General features: G+C 39.0%; 1 protein-coding gene and 1 non-coding gene across 2 annotated transcripts; both read right to left on the bottom strand.

The window, feature by feature from the left end:
- TRNAW-CCA lies at nucleotides 6,603-6,674 on the bottom strand. Its single transcript has one exon. It is a non-coding gene; the product is annotated as a tRNA-Trp (tRNA).
- On the bottom strand, nucleotides 13,569-14,507 carry LOC102169099 (olfactory receptor 2T27-like). Its single transcript, XM_005683276.2, has one exon. It carries the CDS (start codon nucleotides 14,505-14,507, stop codon nucleotides 13,569-13,571), a length of 939 nt encoding a protein of 312 aa, XP_005683333.2.

Consider the following 18,870-nt stretch of genomic DNA (forward strand, 5'->3'; position numbering starts at 1 on the left):
ATCTAACTTAATAGATAGATTGTTTAATAATTTCCCATCAAGGATCTGGAGACCTTGGTAGTGAATGACTTATGGGAACACAGTCCCCAGACTTTAATTAATTTTGATTCCAGATTGTAATAGGAAAACTTAGAAATTAATTGGCAAAAGTTAAAATGTACAAAAATATTCCTCATCATGGAAAAACATTCAGATGTTTTAAAATATTTTCACATGATAAACCACAAGGCAAACGATGAATTTCCATCAAGGACATATAATCTGCCCTATGATAAACTTCAAAAATAGAAGGATACTCAATATTCAGTTTCTCTACATTTACCTCGCCCCCCAAGAAACTTCCCCCAATTTTTATATGATTCTTTATAGCCAGTATGACTTATAATGAAGTTCATTTTACAGCACTTTGATAATATAGCTTCATTTTAACATACTGACATATGGTAAATAAAATTAACTGAGATCAGATGGACCTAAATTAATGGTCATCTCTCCAATTTTTAAACTGTAAATTTTATTCAAGTAAATTAAATTTCTGAGTTTTAGTAATGTTGTCTGTGGATGTGGGCATAGTAAAGCTGCCTCACTAGGCTGTGTTTTATACAACCCATTGAATTAACAAAATTAATGGAATCCTTGTAATGTTCCTCAGAAAGTCAATATGAGGTCTGTTGGTTTATTATTATTACCTGGTTTTGAGAGAAAAGATGGGCTTGATAAAGGACAGAAATGGTATGGACCTAACAGAAGCAGAAGATATTAAGAATACAAAGAACTGTACAAAAAAGATCTTCACAACCCAGACAATCACAATGGTGTGATCACTCACCTAGAGCCAGACATCCTGGAATGTGAAGTCAAGTGGGCCTTAGAAGGCATCACTATGAACAAAGCTAGTGGAGGTGATGGAATTCCAGTTGAGCTATTTCAAATCCTGGAAGATGATGCTGTGAAAGTGCTGCACTCAATATGCCAGCAAATTTGGAAAACTCAGCAGTGGCCACAGGACTGGAAAAGGTCAATTTTCATTCCAATCCCAAAGAAAGGCAATGCCAAAGAATGCTCAAACTACTGCACAATTGCACTCATCTCACACACTAGTAAAGTAATGCTCAAAATTCTCCAAGCCAGGAACTTCCAGATGTTCAAGCTGGTTTTAGAAAAGGCAGAGGAACCAGAGATCAAATTGCCAACATCCACTGGATCATGGAAGAAGCAAGAGATTTCCAGAAAAACATCTCTTTCTGCTTTATTGACTATGCCAAAGCCTTTGACTGTGTGTCTCACAATAAACTGTGGAAAATTCTGAAAGAGATGGGAATACCAGACCACCTGACCTGCCTCTTGAGAAACCTATATGCAGGTCAGGAAGGAACAGTTAGACCTGGACATGGAACAACAGACTGGTTCCAAATAGGAAAAGGAATACGCCAAGGCTGTATATTGTCACCCTGCTTATTTAACTTATATGCAGAGTACATCATGAGAAATGCTGGGCTGGAAGAAGCACAAGCTGGACTCAAAATTGCCGGGAGAAATATCAATAACCTCAGATATGCAGAAGACACCACCCTTATGGCAGAAAATGAAGAGGAACTAAAAAGCCTCTTGATGAAAATGAAAGAGGAGAATGAAAAAGTTGGCTTAAAGCTCAGCATTCAGAAAACGAAGATCATGGTATCTGGTCTTATCGCTTCATGGGAAATAGATGGGTAAACAGTGGAAACAGTGGCTGACTTTATTTTTCTGGGCTCCAAATCACTGCAAATGGTGATTGCAGTCATGAAATTAAAAGACGCTTACTCCTTGGAAGAAAAGTTATGACCAACCGAGACAGCATATTCAAAAGCAGAGACATCACTTTGCCAACAAAGGTCTGTCTAGTCAAGGCTATGGTTTTTCCTGTGGTCGTGTATGGATGTGAGAGTTGGACTGTGAAGAAAACTGAGTGCTGAAGAATTGATGCTTTTGAACTGTGGTGTTGGAGAAGACTCTTGAGAGTCTCTTGGACTGCAAGGAGATCCAACATGTTCATTCTAAAGGAGATCAGCCCTGGGTGTTCTTTGGAAGGACTGATGGTAAAGCTGAAACTCCAATACTTTGGCCACCTCATGCGAAGAGTTGACTCATTGGGAAAGACTCTGATGCTGGGAGGGACTGGGGGCAGGAGGAAAAGGGGATGACCGAGGATGAGATGGCTGGATGGCATCACTGACTCAATGCATGTGAGTTTGAGTGAACTCTGGGAGATGGTGATGGACAGGGAGGCCTGGCGTGCTGCGATTCATGGGGTTGCAAAGAGTTGGACACAACTGATCGACTGAACTGAACTGAATGTTGCATATCTAGAGCAAAACACAGTATCTAAAGATTTAATGTTTCCTGTTTCTAAAAGTAGTCTGACTATGACTGAATATTTGCCCACAAAGAGTCAAAAATAATTTGCAAAATAATTATCATGAAAACCAAATTGTTTTGAAATATATACTTCAATTCCTTATAACAACAGACAATTGTCAAAGGAAATAAAAAATCAGGCAAATACATTCAGAAAAAGTTGGAAAAGTAATGTACCTTAGTTAAAAAAGTAACCTTGGTTCTAAACACTTTAACCCCTTCATCACACATGTAACTCTCAAAAGGGTTGGAAATAATTTAATAATTTTATATTTCATCAATAAAAATGCAATTATAAATTAATATGTAGTATTTTGGCAATACTAAGTCTTTGCACACAAATGTATAAATTTATGTGTTTAATTTGTACAGGTGGTATGAACAAGCATACCATATAGTACTCTGGATTTTTGATCAAAATTTCTGCCTTGTTATTTAATTACTCTAGCATATGTGTTTACACTTTCATGTTATAATGTAGCTGTTGAGGACAAAGATAACACTAATTTACCTTTATATCATCTGCATTTGGAGTCAGCAACCTACCACCAAATCTGCCCTGCTGCATATATTTGTATGGCCCATGGGCTCAGAAAATTCAGATTTCAGTGTCCATCAGGAAGGTTTATTCTTTCTTATTAATTTCCATATTAGCTACAGTTGCTTCTATACTTTCAGAGTTGATTAATTGTGGTAGAGACCGTATAGACCCCAAAGACTAAAATATTAAATATCTGAATCTTAAAAGAAAAAGTTTGCCAACTCTGGTCTTTGTTATCTTCATAAGTTTATTGAAAACATATTCACTGTTAGTGAATATGAAATATGACATTATATTTAGTTTTATTCTCCATTTTAAGGATAAAGGGATTAGCAGGTTGGTGATATTCCCTAGAATGGTTTCATTCCAAATGTGATATCTTTGATGAATAAAATAACCACAATCTCTAGTACTGTTATTTGGTTGTTAATTTTGCAAAAATGTCCTTTTAATTTCCCACCAATGAAGAGAATGGGTCTTCCCTGGTGGCTCAGACAGTAAAGAATCTGCCTGCAATTCAGGAGACTTGCGTTCTATCCCTGGGTAAGGAAGATCCCTTGGAGAAAGGACTGGATACCCACTCTAGTATTCTTGCCTGGAGGATTCCATGGACAAAGGAGCCTGGTGGGCTACATTCCTTGGGTTCACAAAGAGACAGACATGACTGAGCAACTAACACTTTCACTTCACTTTTCAATAAAGAGAATAAAAAATGTTCAGTTATTATGTGGGAAGTACAAGTAGTAAATATTCACAGTCTTGCTGTAGTGCAATGTTAAAACTCTCCATATCAAATATTGCTAGAAGTGTGAGGTAAGCATACAAATGGATAACAACCAGACTCTGTATCAAAACAGAACTTCTACCCACAACTTTCAGCAATCAGCCCAGGAAGCCAGCCTATACTCTCTAGTAACCAATTCAAGAGATCAGATGATAACCCAATAGCAACTGACCCAAACCAGTTAAGACTTGATTAATTATTATCAGTCTCAGTTTTGTGCTCATTTCCAACTTATGACCAATTGGAAGAAGCCAAATATCCTCTCCTAATCAATGACACAGGACACTCTGTTTTTAGTTAGCCTGCCTACAGCTTCCACAAGTCAAAAACCTCCGATAGGGCATACGTGACACCTTTCTTTTTCCCACAGTGAAGTTTTCCCACTCCTCTGCTTGACTTTGATTCTCTACCAAACTGAAGTGATGGTAGCTGATTCCCTTACTGTAAAGCATTAGTCACTCAGTTGTGTCCAGCTCTTTGTGACTCCATAGACTGCAGCTCGCCAGGCTCCTCTGTCTTTGGAATTCTTCAGGCAAGAATACTAGAAACAACAACAAAATTATAGGAGAATAAAATAAAAAGTAAAAACAAAACAAAACAAGAATACAGAATGGTTAGCCATTCCCGTCTCCAGGGGATCTTCCTAACCCAGGGATTGAACCTGGACCTCCGGCACTGCATGCAGATTCTTTACCTTCTGAGCCACCAGAGAAACCCTCCTTACTGTAAGCTCTAATTAAATATCCTTGATATTCTCTCATTTGTATTATCTTCAGTTATTTCCACAGTAGTGTTTAAAACGGTGTGTGGACTCTTAAACAGGAGCTATAGAAGAGTTACAATTCAGAATCCTAGGATTCTAAAGTTGTCCATGTCTTCTATAGCAGAGCGTGGCTTATACATTGGACGCACAGCCTGATGTCAGAAACTGAACGCCTGTATATGACAAGTGACTATGCAGCAGGAGTAGCCTGCCATGAGCCATTATTTTAAATGGATCAGATTGTGAGTTTAACCAGGTGCAGCAGTCCAACATATAATGAAAATGATGTATTGAGAAATTGAATTAAGCAGATTCAGAGATCATAAGTAATGATCCATGAATGGTACCACGAATGGTACTCCAATCAGTCTTCAAAGACATCTGCTTTTGTTAAACCAATGCCTCTTCCTAAGCTCATATAAGATCAAAGAATGCAAAAGGCAAAAATGTGAACCTAATTCACTGATGCATTGGTTTAGTACATTGGTTTAAGCCAAAATAAGGAATTTCTTTTACATTATGACCCCATTCTTAGGAGACCCTAAAGGACAGTTGTGTGTGAAAATCTTCCCTCAGGGCAGAGGTTTAATTATTTACTCTGTATGTAGAGAGATGTAGACTGAGATAAGGACATACATAACTTAAGCCATGGTTAATGGTTTGGCTAGTTTTATGTGGCCTGGGGAAGCATAATTTGAAAATCAGAAACAAAGAAGTCTACAGAAGGAGCAAGAAGTATGAATGAATCTGTAAGATAGGAATAAACTGAGCAGAACTTTTTTTTTCAGGTAAGAATTTTTTTTTTATATTTTACAGCTTTAAAAAAATTTTTATTTAATTAATTTATTTTTTTACTTTACAATACTGTATTGGTTTTGCCATCCATCAACATGAATCTGCCACGGGTGTACACGTGTTCCCCATCCTGAACCCCCCTCCCATCTTCCTCCCCGTAACGTCCCTCTGGGTCATCAGTGCACCAGCCCCAAGCATCCTGTATCCTGCATTGAACCTAGACTGGCGATTCGTTTCTTATATGATATCATACATGTTTCAATGCCATTCTCCCAAATCATCCTACCCTCTCCCTCTCCCACAGAGTCTAAAAGACTGTTCTATACATCTGCGTCTCTTTTGCTGTCTCGCATACAGGGTTATCGTTACCACCTTTCTAAATTCCATATATATGCATTAGTATACTGTATTGGTAGAAGAACTTTCTACTTCATATCAGTGCTTTCTCAGATCACCCATCATTGAATGGCCACCAAAGAAAGAGGTGGACAGAATGACTTATCCAGTAAAGGTCATGTAGTTTTTATCAGTGGCCAACCTGGTGCTTATATATAATAGGACAATGAGTGGAATGACTATGAATGCAATGAAGTAGGCTGTGCATGGGTCCAATACCACGGGTACCCTTGAACCAAAATCAATCAATTGGGGATTATCTAGAAACCAAAGCTGAATGAACAGTACAATTGTCACATTGGACCATAGTACCCCACACAAGACAAGGAAGCTTCTTTATGAGGCTTCTATGGTGGTGAATTTGATTTTTATTTTCTGCACTACCTCTTTCAGTACTTCTTCAAGAGTTTGCACAGTTTCTTATTGAGAAATACTGAATCTTGCATCAATATTGCCTCAGGCAAAGATGCCTATTTTACAGTGATGGCCTGTGGCAATGCATGTATGACCTCATGATTCTCTCATCCTACCATGTGAGAATTCATTTGGAAACTGTTAACTCGATAGAACAACAGAATACCTTGTAAAGTTTCATTGAAGATTCTAGCTCAAGGTCAGTGAGATGGGGTGCTGTTCTCCAGGGTGTGGTACATGTACTGAATCAAGGGTTATTACACGGTGTTGTAGCACAACACCTGGAATGTATCAGTGCAAGGGCTAAAGCAATGATTGCTTCTTCCTCCCTTTACTCTGTCACTTGTGACATTTATGCTTCCCACTCCCTCAAGCTTAAGTGAGTAAGTGAAGTCGCCCAGTCGTGTCCGACTCTGCAACCCCATGGACTGTAGCCTACCAGGCTTCTCCGTCCATGGGATTCTCCAGGCAAGAATACTGGAGTGGGTTACCATTTCCTTCTCCAGGGGACCTTCCCGACCCAGGGATCGAACCCGGGTCTCCTGCATTGGAGGCAGACGCTTTAACCTCTGAGCCACCAGGGAAGATAAAAATAAAATAACCTAACCCTCAAGCTTCAGTTTAGTTCAGTTCAGTTCAGTTGCTCAGTTGTGTCCGACTCTGCGACCCCATGAATCGCAGCACCCAGGCCTCCCTGTCCATCATCAACTCCCGGAGTTCACTTAGGTTCTGTCAAAATACAGGTCCTGAACTTGGAATGCAACTGTGGAAGTAACTCCTGAGAATAGACATTGACCAAAGGAGATTGAGACTGGTGAGGGAATTTTTCTTTCTACTGACTTTCAGTTAGGTAATTCTGGAAGGCGTTATGTGTGCTTCTTAGGAGTGCCAACAAAATAGAACTCCAGCTACACACAGTAGCATCCTTGAATACCCTCTAATATGAAAGTCTTATAATACATACTTCCCTGGCAGTTCAGTGGTTAAGACTCTGCACTCCAAACTCAGGGGGCAGAGGTTCCATTCCTGGTAGAGGAACTAAGATCCTGCATGCTCCATAGTGCGGCTAGAAAATGAACCAACCCACCAAACAAAAAAACCCAATAAAAACTATATTTTTCCACCTTCTCTATGTCACTCTCCCTACTGTATCACTCTTGCTTCCTGAGATCATCTCCCAAGTCCCTGTATCAGGTTCTGTTTTCAGGAGAACTCAAGACAAGAAATTCTTCAAACTTATTTCCCACCACTCTTTCCTTTCCTGCTAGTTACAATCACGAAGACTTGGAGACATCAATACCCTATGTACTTCACAAATTCTAGAATCCTCTGCATTCTGTTCTTTATCCTGAAATACATTTTCTCTTTTCCTCAACTTCAGTTCAGTTCAGTCACTCAGCTGCGTCCGACTCTTTGTGACCCCATGAATCACAGCACGCCAGGCCTCCCTGACCATCACCAACCCCCGGGGTTCACTCAAACTCACATCCATCGAGTTGGTGATGCCATCCAGCCATCTCATCCTCTGTCGTCCCCTTCTCCTCCTGCTCCCAATCTCTCCCAGCATCAGAGTCTTTTCCAATGAGTCAACGCTTTGCATGAGGTGGCCAAAATACTGGAGTTTCAGCTTTAGCATCATTCCTTCCAAAGAACACCCAGGGCTGATTTCCTTTAGAATGGACAGATTGGATCTCCTTGCAGTCCAAGGGACTCTCAAGAGTCTTCTCCAACACCACAGTTCAAAAGCATCAGTTCTTCAGCGCTCAGCTTTCTTCACAGTCCAACTCTCACATCCATACCTGACTACTGGAAAAACCATAGCCTTGACTAAACGGACCTTTGTTGGCAAAGTAATGTCTCTACTTCTGAATATGCTATCTAGGTTGGTCACAACTTTTCTTCCAAGGAGTAAGCGTCTTTTAATTTCATGACTGCATTCACCATCTTCAGTGATTTTGGAGCCCCCCAAAATAAAGTCTCTGACACTGTTTCCACTGTTTCATCTATTTCCCTTGGTTACTCCCTATTTGCATGTTTCAATTTCAGTAAAACTTCATCATAAATCAATAATACTTCAATTTAAAAAGTAAACTCCCTCAGAGGAATCTTCCTTGACACTCCCTAAATGTACTAAACTTGGAAGTCTGCTTATCCCAACGTTATTTTTTACTCAGGTATAGTTGATTCACAAGATTTGATTAGTTTCAGGTGTATAGAAAAATGATACAGATATGTATTTTTTTTCCAGAGTTTTTTCCCTACAGGTTATGACAAGATATTAAATGTAGTTCCCTGTGCTATACAGCAAATCCTTGTTGTTTTTCAATTTTACATATAGTAGTATACATCTGTTAATCCCTTACTTCTGATTTATCCCTGTGCCATTTTCCCTTTGATACTCTAGGTTTGTTTTGTATGTCTATGAGTCTGTTTTTGTTTTGTAAATAAGTTCACTTGTACCATTTTTAGACTTCACATATAAATAATATCATATAATGTTTTTCTTTCTCTGTCTGATTTACTTAGTATGATAATGTCTAGGCCCATTCACACTACTGCAAACGGCAATATTTCATTCCTTTTGTAGAAGTAATATTCCATTTTCCATTGTGTATGTGTATATTCTTTATCCATTCATTTGTTGATGCACACTTAGGTTGCTTCCATGAATTGGCCAGTTATAAATAGTGCTGATATGATCATTGGGATGCATATGTCTTTTCAAATTACAGTTCTCATTTTTTGGATATAGGTGCAGGAATGAGAATCTTGGATTATATGGTAACTCTATTTTTAAAAAGAAACTGCATACTGTTTAATATATGGATGGATCAATTTTCATTTCAACCAACACTGTAAGAGCGTTCCCTTTTCTTCATGTACTGTTCAGCATTTATTGTTTTGGTCTTTTTGATGTGCGCATCCCAACATTAAAAATAGACAGATTTTAATTCATATGCATTTTATGGGACTTTGGTCACAAACATTAGCATAGTTTATGGCACATAATATTTTCACAATACATTATATTCAATTTGATAAATATGATTGGTAAATCCTTGAGAGTAACAAGAGCTCAGGAAAGAAATGCGTCTTAGTTCTCATTTTCTTTACTTAAGCAGGGTACTTAACATGGTTCAGATGTGTTCAAGAGTCACTATTCTGGAGAACCATACGGTAGATGTTATTTGGGATTTAATTAGAATATTTTTTCAGTTTTCTCAGGTGATAAATACATCATGAATACTACAAAGTACTCTAAGGATACTAGGCTTCTCAGGTGGTGTTAGTGGTAAAGAGCCCTCCTACCAACCCAGGAGATATAGGAGATGCTGGCTTGATTCCTGGGTGAGAAAGATCCCCTGGAAAAGGATGTGCAACCCACTCCGGTATTCCTGCCTGGAGAATCCCATGGACAGAGGAGCCTGGCAGGCTGCAGTCCATGGGGTCACAAAGAGTCGGACACGACTGAAATGACTCAGCACACATGCACAGGTGTGCTATACACACAAAACAGCTTTTCAAGTTATTTTATGAGACGATAGCAAAATTGAGTTGTAGAAAACAGTGAGAAAACAGTTTTAAATACATTTTTGCATAGGAAATGAACTGTTTGAGGCCCAATCTGGTTGCTTGCTGTAATTAAAAAACATTTTTAGCATATTATATAATTACTCTCTCATTTTACTTTGTTTCTGTGGGCATGTCCCTTTAGTAGCTTCTTTCTTTTGGTACTGAAGAGCATGTGTATTATTCAACTGCTTTGCTGAAGCCAGTGACTATGTTATTGACTCTATGTGCCAGGTATGACCTATCAAATCCCTTACAATTACACAGTGGAAGTGACAAATAGATTCAAGTGATTAGATCTGATAAAGTGCCTGTAGAATTATGGATGGAGGTTCATAACAGGTACAGGAGGCAAAAGTGTCAGACACAGCTTAGTGACAACAACAGCAAGTCCTATGCCACATCTTACTGATAAAACTATCAGTAAGATGTTTATCAGTACTGATAAAACTATTTGATAAAAACTATCCCCAAGAAAAAGAAATGCAAAAAGGCAAAATGATTGTCTGGGGAGGCCTTACAAATAGCTGAGAAAAGACGAGAAGTGAAAGGCAAAGGAGAAAAGGAAAGATATACCCGTTTGAATGCAGAGTTCCAAAGAATAGCAAGGAGAGATAAGAAAGCCTTCCTCAGTGATCAGTGCAAAGAAATAGAGGAAAACAATAGACTGGGAAAGACTAGAAATCTCTTGAAGAAAATTAGAGATACCAAGGGAACATTTCATGCAAAGATGTGCACAATAAAGGACAGAAATGGTATGAAACTAACAGAAGCAGAAGACATTAAGAAGAGGTGGCAAGAATACATAGACGTATACAAAAAAAGATCTTAATGACCCAGATAACCACAATGGTGTGATCACTCAACTAGAGCCAGACATCTTGGAGTGTGACGTCAAGTGTACCTTAGAAGCATCACCATGAACAAAGCTAGTGGAGGTGATGGAATTCTAGCTGAGATATTTCAGATACTAAAAGATGATGTTGTGAAAGGACTGCACTCAATAGGCCAGCAAATTTGGAAAGCTCAGCAGTGGCCACAGGACTGGAAAATATCAGTTTTAATTCCAATGCCAAAGAAGGGTAATGTCAAAGGATGTTCAAAGTATCACACAGTTGCACAGTTTCACATGCTAGCAAAGTGATACTCAAAATTCTCTAAGCTAGGCTTCAACAGTACATGAACCGAGAACCTCCAGATATTCAAGCTGGATTTGAAAAAGGCAGAAGAACCAGAGATCAAAATGCCAACATGTTTAGGATCATAGAAAAAGCAAGAGAATTTCAGAAGAACATCTATTTCTGCTTCATTGGCTACACTAAAGCCTTTGTGTGGATCACAACAAACTGTGGAAAATTCTTAATCAGATGGGAATACCAGACCACCTTACCTGCCTAGTGAAACCTGTATGCAGGTCAAGAAGCAACAGTTAAGACCAAACATGGAACAATGGACTGGTTCAAAATTGGGAAAGGAGTACATCAAGGGTGTATACTGTTACTCTGTTTATTTAACTTATATGCAGAGTACATCATGTGAAATGCTAGACTGGATGAAGCAGAATCTGGAATCAAGATTGTTGGGAGAAATATCAATAACCTCATATATGCAATTGACACCACCCTTATGGCAGAAAGTGAAGAGGAGCTAAAGACCCTATTGATGAAGGTGAAAGAGGAGAGTGAAAAAGCTGGCTTACAAATGAACATTCAAAAAATGAAGATCATGGCATCAGATCCCATCACTTCATGGAAAATACATGGAGAAACAATGGAAACAGTGACAAACTTTATTTTCTTGGGCTCCAAAATCACTGTGGGTGGTTACTGCAGCCATGAAATTAAAAGATGCATGCTCCTTGGAAGAAAAACTATGACAAACCTAGGCAACATATTGAAAAGCAAAGACATTACTTTGCTGACCAAATGTCCATTTAGTTAGAGCTATGGTTTTCCCAGTAGTCATGTATGGATGTGAGAGTTTGACCATAAAGAAGGCTGAGTGCCGAAGGATTGCTTTTGAAGTGTGGTGTTGGAGGAGACTCTTGAGAGAGTCCCTGAGACTGCAAGGAGATCAAACCAGTCAATTCTAAAGGAATTCAATCCTGAATATTCATTGGAAGGACTGATGCTGAAGCTGAACCTCTAATACTTTGGCTACCTGATGGGAAGAGCTGACTCATTAGAAAAGACCCTGATGCTGGGAAAGATTGAAAGCAGGGGGAGAAGGGAATGACAGAGGACAAGATGGTTGGATGGCATCACCAACTCAATGGACATGAGTTTGATCGAGCTCTAGGAGGTGGTAAAGGACAGGGAAGCCTAGGGTGCTGCAGTCCGTGAGGTCACAAAGAATCTGACATGACTGAGTGACTGAACAGCAACAACCAGGACACAATACACAATTATTTGGCTAAGTAGTCACCATACTCATTTTCTTTTCCCCTGGTGACACAGCTAGAAGATATTTTCCAGCCACCATTCAGTAAGATGTGGCATAGGACTTGCTGTTGTTGTCACTAAGCTGTGTTGCAACCCCATGGACTGTAGCTCTCCAAGCTCCTCGGGAATTCCCAGGCAAGAATATTGGAGTGGGTTGCCATTTCTTTCTCCAGGGTATGTTCCCTACCCAGGGATCAAACCTACATCTCCTACATTGGCTCTATACCACTGAGCTGCCAGGAAAGCCCATGGTGTAAGACTGACAAATTCAATTTGGGTAGATGTCATGTTTGCCACTTCCCTGACTAGCCTGTAACACCATCTCAGACGTTTCTGCACTCCTTTTTTCTGGATACACATCAAAGCCCATTCAGTCTTAGGAACCACATGCTAATGATGTCAGAACCTCTGTCACTCTGGATCACTGATTGTGAGAAACAGAACCACACATTCCACCTCTCTCAAGATTAGACTTTTATGAACAAAACATAAACTTTTATTGTGTTAGTGACCTAAGGTTTGGGAGGGATATCTGTTATATCAGCTACCATTACTTTTACTAATGTTCTGTCTTTCTGAGATCTTGAAGGCATTATGAGAATCTTCTCCCTGCATATCAAGAGACAGTTCCTTTGTTTGGCTATAATATTGTTGACCTCCATGAGATTCTGATACAGTAATGAGATACAATCTACTAACAAAACACTGTACTGTCTTCATCTCTCCTTTATCGCTCTCCCACTTTCACCATCCAACTTTTTCTCATAGGAAGTGGGGAGGGATAGGACATCCATCTGTCCTTGAAATTTCTTTCTCAAAAATTTGCTGGTTTTGTTTATCCAAGAGAAATGAATAATGGGAGATGAGGTTAGAGAACTAAGAAACTGTAAAGTAACAAATCTCTGAAAACTCCTAGTGTAACTATGAGGTCAGAATGTGATTTCGTTAAATTAAAAGATATGGAATACAGTCAATAGATAATTGTTCCTTAATAGTTGTCAAATAAATAAATTTGTTTTTCACTCAATCAAAAAAATATTATTAACCTGGAGAAAATAGTTCTTCTTGGAGAAAATTAATGACCCTGTCTCCTTCTTTGTTCTACTGTCAGACCAGGCTGATACTTAGTCAAACGTTAGAATAAGTAGTCCCAGATTTCTCTATCTCTGTGATGATTAAAAAAAAAATGATGGGAATCATCATCCACTTTTGTGGATGAATTAGGAAACTGAGTGTATATGCTTCCATCTATGTGCTATTAGAGCCTTTTTCTCCAAATATTTCTATGAAAGCAACTTATAACTGAACTTAATTTTTTGTTTCAAACATAATAAAGTAACTGGATAGTCCATATTTCTAAAATAATATATGTTCCTAAATAGGAATTCTGTGTAGAGGAAGAAAAAGCAAGCTGGGAACTTGGACTTCCATATTGAAACTAGATTTATGGTAATGATATTTCTTAAATTACTTTGATACCAGCTTCTTCCTCAGGACCTTTCTCAGGGCCCCAATCACCTCCTTGTTCCTCAGGCTGTATATAATGGGGTTCAGCATGGGAGTAAGTATAGTGTAGAACACAGAAAGACCTTGATCCAATGCTGGGGTGTGGGAGGAGCCAGGTGTCATGTACACCACTATGCCTGGCCCCAGATAGAGACTCACCACAGTCAGGTGAGAAGAGCACGTGGCCAGGGCTTTGTTCCTCCCCTCAGGAGATTTCATTTTGAGAACAGTGAGGAAGATTTGAATGTAGGAGGCAATTATGAGGTTGAAAGGGATGAGGATAAATATGATACTTACCACAAATACGGCCATCTCATAATCTGAAGTATCCTCACAGGATAGCTTCAGGACAGCTGGCATCTCACAGAAGAAGTGATTTATTTCCTTTAGACCACATACAGGAAAATGCATGGTGTAGATGGTTTGAATGAGTGAATTTAGAGCACCCCCAGTCCATGATGCTAGTGCTATGAGCAAACAGACCTTAGAATTCATGATGACTGTGTATTGCAGAGGATTACAAATAGCCACAAATCGGTCATACGACATGAAGGTCAGAAGGAGACACTCAGCACCACCTAGACTCAGGCAGAAAAACATTTGGATTCCACAGCCAATGAAAGAGATGCTGTGCTTCCCTAAAGAATGGTTGATGACCATCTTAGGAACTGAGCTGGAGATGTAGAACAAGTCAATGAAAGAGAGCTGGCTGAGTAAGAAGTACATGGGAGTGTGGAGGTGAACATCCAGCCAGATCAGGAAGATGAGTATGGAGTTCCCTGTGAGGGCAATGAGGTAGATCAGAAGAATGAGGTAGACCAGGAGGCTGGCATATTGGAACTCAGGAAAGAGGCCCAAGAGGATGAAATCTGTAGTAGATACGTTATTTCTTTTTGCCATATCTCAACTTCCTCTATGATGGCTGATGTGCTGTGGGAGAAAAACTATAGGACATCTCGTAAATCTTATGCCTAGTTAAGAACCTTTATTTTAGACTAGTTATTCCCCTATCCATTCTTTCTATGTCTTAGTTGAACAAAATGATATTTAAAATGTCTTGAGGAACTTACAGTCTTCCCAGGTGGTGCTAGTGGTAAAGAACCTGCCTGCCAATGTAGGAGATGTAAGAGATGCGAGTTCAATCCCTGGGTCTGGAAGATCCCCTGGAGGAGGAAATGGAAACCACTCCAGTATTCTTGCCTGGAGAATCCCATGGACAGAGGAGCATGGTGGGCTAGAGTCCATAGGGTCGCAAAGAGTTGGACACGACTGAAGCGATTTAGCATGCACATGAGGAACTTATGGGTGTGAACATATGGAGAGTTGGGGAGAGTGAAGCATTCAGACAGGGCATGGAACCTCCATGTTCTACATATTTCTTTCATCTGAATGTTCATCCATATATTTTACCACATCCTTTTATGATAAATCAGAAATCCATTAAAAAAAAAGGTGAGGTTCACCCGTCTTTAACTTATTGTTTTATAAACACTAAATGCTGATAATTTTATTCCACTATTTAAAAATTATTTCATATCTACACAGTTATCATACCCATCCAAGAATTAAAAACTCATTATTTGGAATTCCCTGGGACAATGAGACTCCATATTTTGGTCTCCTTTTAGTTTTTGACTTATCAACGGGACCATTTCGTCAAGCGTCTTAAGCAGCTCCTCCTCTCCTCTGTCTATATCATCTCCCTTGTCAATCTTTCATAGCCCCGTGCAAGACCAAATACATATTTTACACGGCAAAATTAAAGTGTGGTACCTTTTTTTCAAAATTATTAAAAATTTCAAGATGGCAACATCAGATCATTAAATCACACACAGGCCACTCCTAAGCACAGGACACTGTATGACCTCAGAGTGAAGCTTTTCCTGATTCTATGAGTTCAAGCTCTCAGAACGATATATTTACCTGTCTATCCTCTTTGGAGCTCAATTCTGTATTTCCAACAATTTCTTAAACACTTTCATCACATATCCTGCCAACACTTCCAATTTATCACGCCAAAACTGAGCTCAACTCCCACCTTTTATGCCTTGATTATTTCAGTCATCACCTCTCCTCTAACACAAACATTCAGGCTTTTAACATTGAGACCACGTTTAATTATTTTTCCTTATATATTTAATTAGTTAATTGATCTAACCATATTTAACTATCATATCTCTCAGACATTCCCTTCTTTTCCAAACTTATTATTTCACTCAATTCTAAATCTTTAGTCTTCTTCTCATGATTATCTAGACTCCTTCTTCTTCAAACATAATCATCTTAAAGCATAGCTGTGATTGAGTCACTCTCCATGGCAACATTTGAAATGTTCTCCATGAATCAGTGAATTAAGCTCAATGCTGCTTATATTTGCATTTAAATACTCAACAAGTTTGTCACTAATTTAGCTGGCCAATTTTTGTATTGCAATAAAAATTTTCCCTTATAATGACTTACACCATAATCTTATGAAATATCATATCTTTCCATCTTCATGTATTTACTTATGTACTGATAGTTTTCCTTTTATTTAGACCAGGCTCCCTCCAGTAAACGCTGTATCAAATCCTTCCCATCATTTAACATTCTGATCAATGTCAGTACCTTTCTGAAGTCTTCTCAAAACTCTGTCCATTCCATTCCAAATAAAAAACTGATTTTTACCTTCTTTTTAAAGTATTTGATTCCCTTTGAATTTCAACACTTGTAATAGAGAAGTAACTTTAATACCTGTAGTTGATAATCCCTACATATTGCTCCCTCAGTACAATTTTGCAACATGGATCGTAAAATAGGTAAGTGTATAAGAAAGTATTGGAATGCAGATATTTCAAGATTATTATATCTTTGTTATTATTTGCTTTTGTGAACATATGAAAATGAAATATTTCTTTACTTTGAAAGCTCAGTGCTTAAGCAGTATGTCTGGATGCTGTCAGAAATCATTGAAATCTAGAGTTAAAATAGCTCATGATAAAAGGAGTTGAATAAAGATTGGGAGGAGAAAGAGAAAGAAGTAGAATGGAGATAAAAGAAGTAAAATAAGAGGAGGGGGAAGAATAAGAATGTAAAGGAAAAAGAAGAAGAGGAAATGTGCTAACTGAAATGATGCCCATGGACTTCTCTAGCAGTCCAATAGTTAAGAATCCCCATTTCCACTGCTGGGGACATGGGTTTGATTCCTGCTCAGGGAACTAAGATCCCATATGCCAGGAGATGTGGCTAAAATATAAAATAAAATGGTGCCCACGTTTTATTCTTTTATGATTATATCAGCATGTACCATAGATATTATTACAAAAACTCTGCTTGTGGGTCACTTTTGAGGCCTCTAAGCCCTGGGTCCTTCTAATTACTTGTGAGTAATGGAAGAAACACAAGCTGGAATCAAGATTGCCGGGAGAAATATCAGTAACCTCAGATATGCAGATGACACCACCCTTATGGCAGAAAGTGAAGAGGAACTAAAAAGCCTCTTGATGAAAGTGAAAGTGGAGAGTGAAAATGTTGGCTTAAAGCTCAATATTCAGAAAACGAAGATCATGGCATCCGGTCCCATCACTTCATGGGAAATAGATGGGGAAACAGTGGAAACAGTGTCAGACTTTATTTTTTGGGGCTCCAAAATCACTGCAGGTGGTGATTGCAGCCATGAAATTAAAAGGCTTACTCCTTGGAAGAAAAGTTATGACCAACCTAGATAACATAATCAAAGGCAGAGACATTACTTTGCCGACTAAGGTCCGTCTAGTCAAGGCTATGGTTTTTCCAGTGGTCAGGTATGGATGTGAGAGTTGGACTGTGAAGAAGGCTGAGCGCCGAAGAACTGATGCTTTTGAACTGTGGTGTTGGAGAAGACTCTTGAGAGTCCCTTGGACTGAAAGGAGATCCAACCAGTCCATTCTAAAGGAGATCAGTCCTTGGTGTTCTTTGGAAGGAATGATGCTAAAACTGAAGCTCTAGTACTTTGGCCACCTCATGCGAAGAGTTGACTCATTGGAAAAAACTCTGATGCTGGGAGGGATTTGGGGCAGGAGGAGAAGGGGACGACAGAGGATGAGATGGCTGGATGGCATCACTGACTCAATGGACATGAATCTGAGTGAACTCTGCGAGTTTGTGATGGACAGGGAGGCCTGGTGTGCTGCTATTTATGGGGTCTCAAAGAGTTAGACACTACTGAGCAACTGAACTGAACTGAATCATTTATGTGAATTAATGTATTTGTTAATTAACTTTTTATTTTAACAAACTTTCCTTATGGCTCTTTGTCATAATCAAAATACAGTTTGTGAGTAATGTGCTTCTTCTATTATGTATGACAGTAAATTAGTTTTAGAAAAACCAAGAAATTTTCTCAATCACAAAAAAATTGGTATAGAATCAGAGCTCTAACTGACAAAATTTGACTACTCTTCATGACCTAATTAGGGCTTCCCAGGTGGCACTAGTGTTAAAAGAATCTGCCTGCCTATGCAGGAGACACAAGAGATGCAGATTCAATCCCTGGGTTGGAAAGATTCCTTGGAGGAGGAAAATGGCAACCTACTCCAGTATTCTTGCCTGAAAAATTCCATAGACCAGAGAAGCCTGGTGGGCTGCTGTCCATGAGGTTGCAAAAAGTCGGACATGACTGAGAGACTGAACACAGCATGGCTTAATTATACTGTGTTTACAAAGAAATCTGAATTTTCTATGAAGAGAGGTAGAGGCAGCTAGATAAACACATGCACTCAAATCTTCAAATTGGGTGAGAGTTATTATGCATCAGCTAAGTTCCAACTGGCAACCTGGTTTCAAGCTTAGCACTAGAACATGACTAAATACTGGAATGCAGCCAGATCCTATCTCCAAAAGCAGGAGACATAATGTGCAGTCTATGGACCTTTTTAGAACTAGAATGTGTTACTGAAACCAGTGCACATTTATCACCAACAAATATAAAAGCAAAGACGTCTCCTGCTCTTGGACCACTGCTTATTAATTGAGATTAATTCCTGTTGGTCATTTTATACTATAGGATAAGGAAAAAAGGTGGGTGGGACACCATAGAAATAGAGAGTAAGGGAATAAGGCAGTTGATAAGAGGGAGAAATAAGGGAGAAAAGGAGAGAAATAACTGGGCTCTTCGCTATAGCTCTCTCTGCTTTTATTGCCACACCAGCCACATTGCTGCTTCCCCTGTCACTCTAAATCTGTTAGCAACAGCTTCAGGCATTAAACCAAAAACTGCTACCTCTAATATCAGTGGCTTATGTGT

This window comes from Capra hircus, chromosome 7 (assembly GCF_001704415.2).
Source record: "Capra hircus breed San Clemente chromosome 7, ASM170441v1, whole genome shotgun sequence".
In the NCBI taxonomy this organism is placed as follows: Eukaryota; Metazoa; Chordata; class Mammalia; order Artiodactyla; family Bovidae; genus Capra; species Capra hircus.

Bases quoted from the DNA above. Each gene is read 5' to 3' on its own strand.
- LOC102169099 (XM_005683276.2), bottom strand. From the start codon at position 14,507: ATGGCAAAAAGAAATAACGTATCTACTACAGATTTCATCCTCTTGGGC.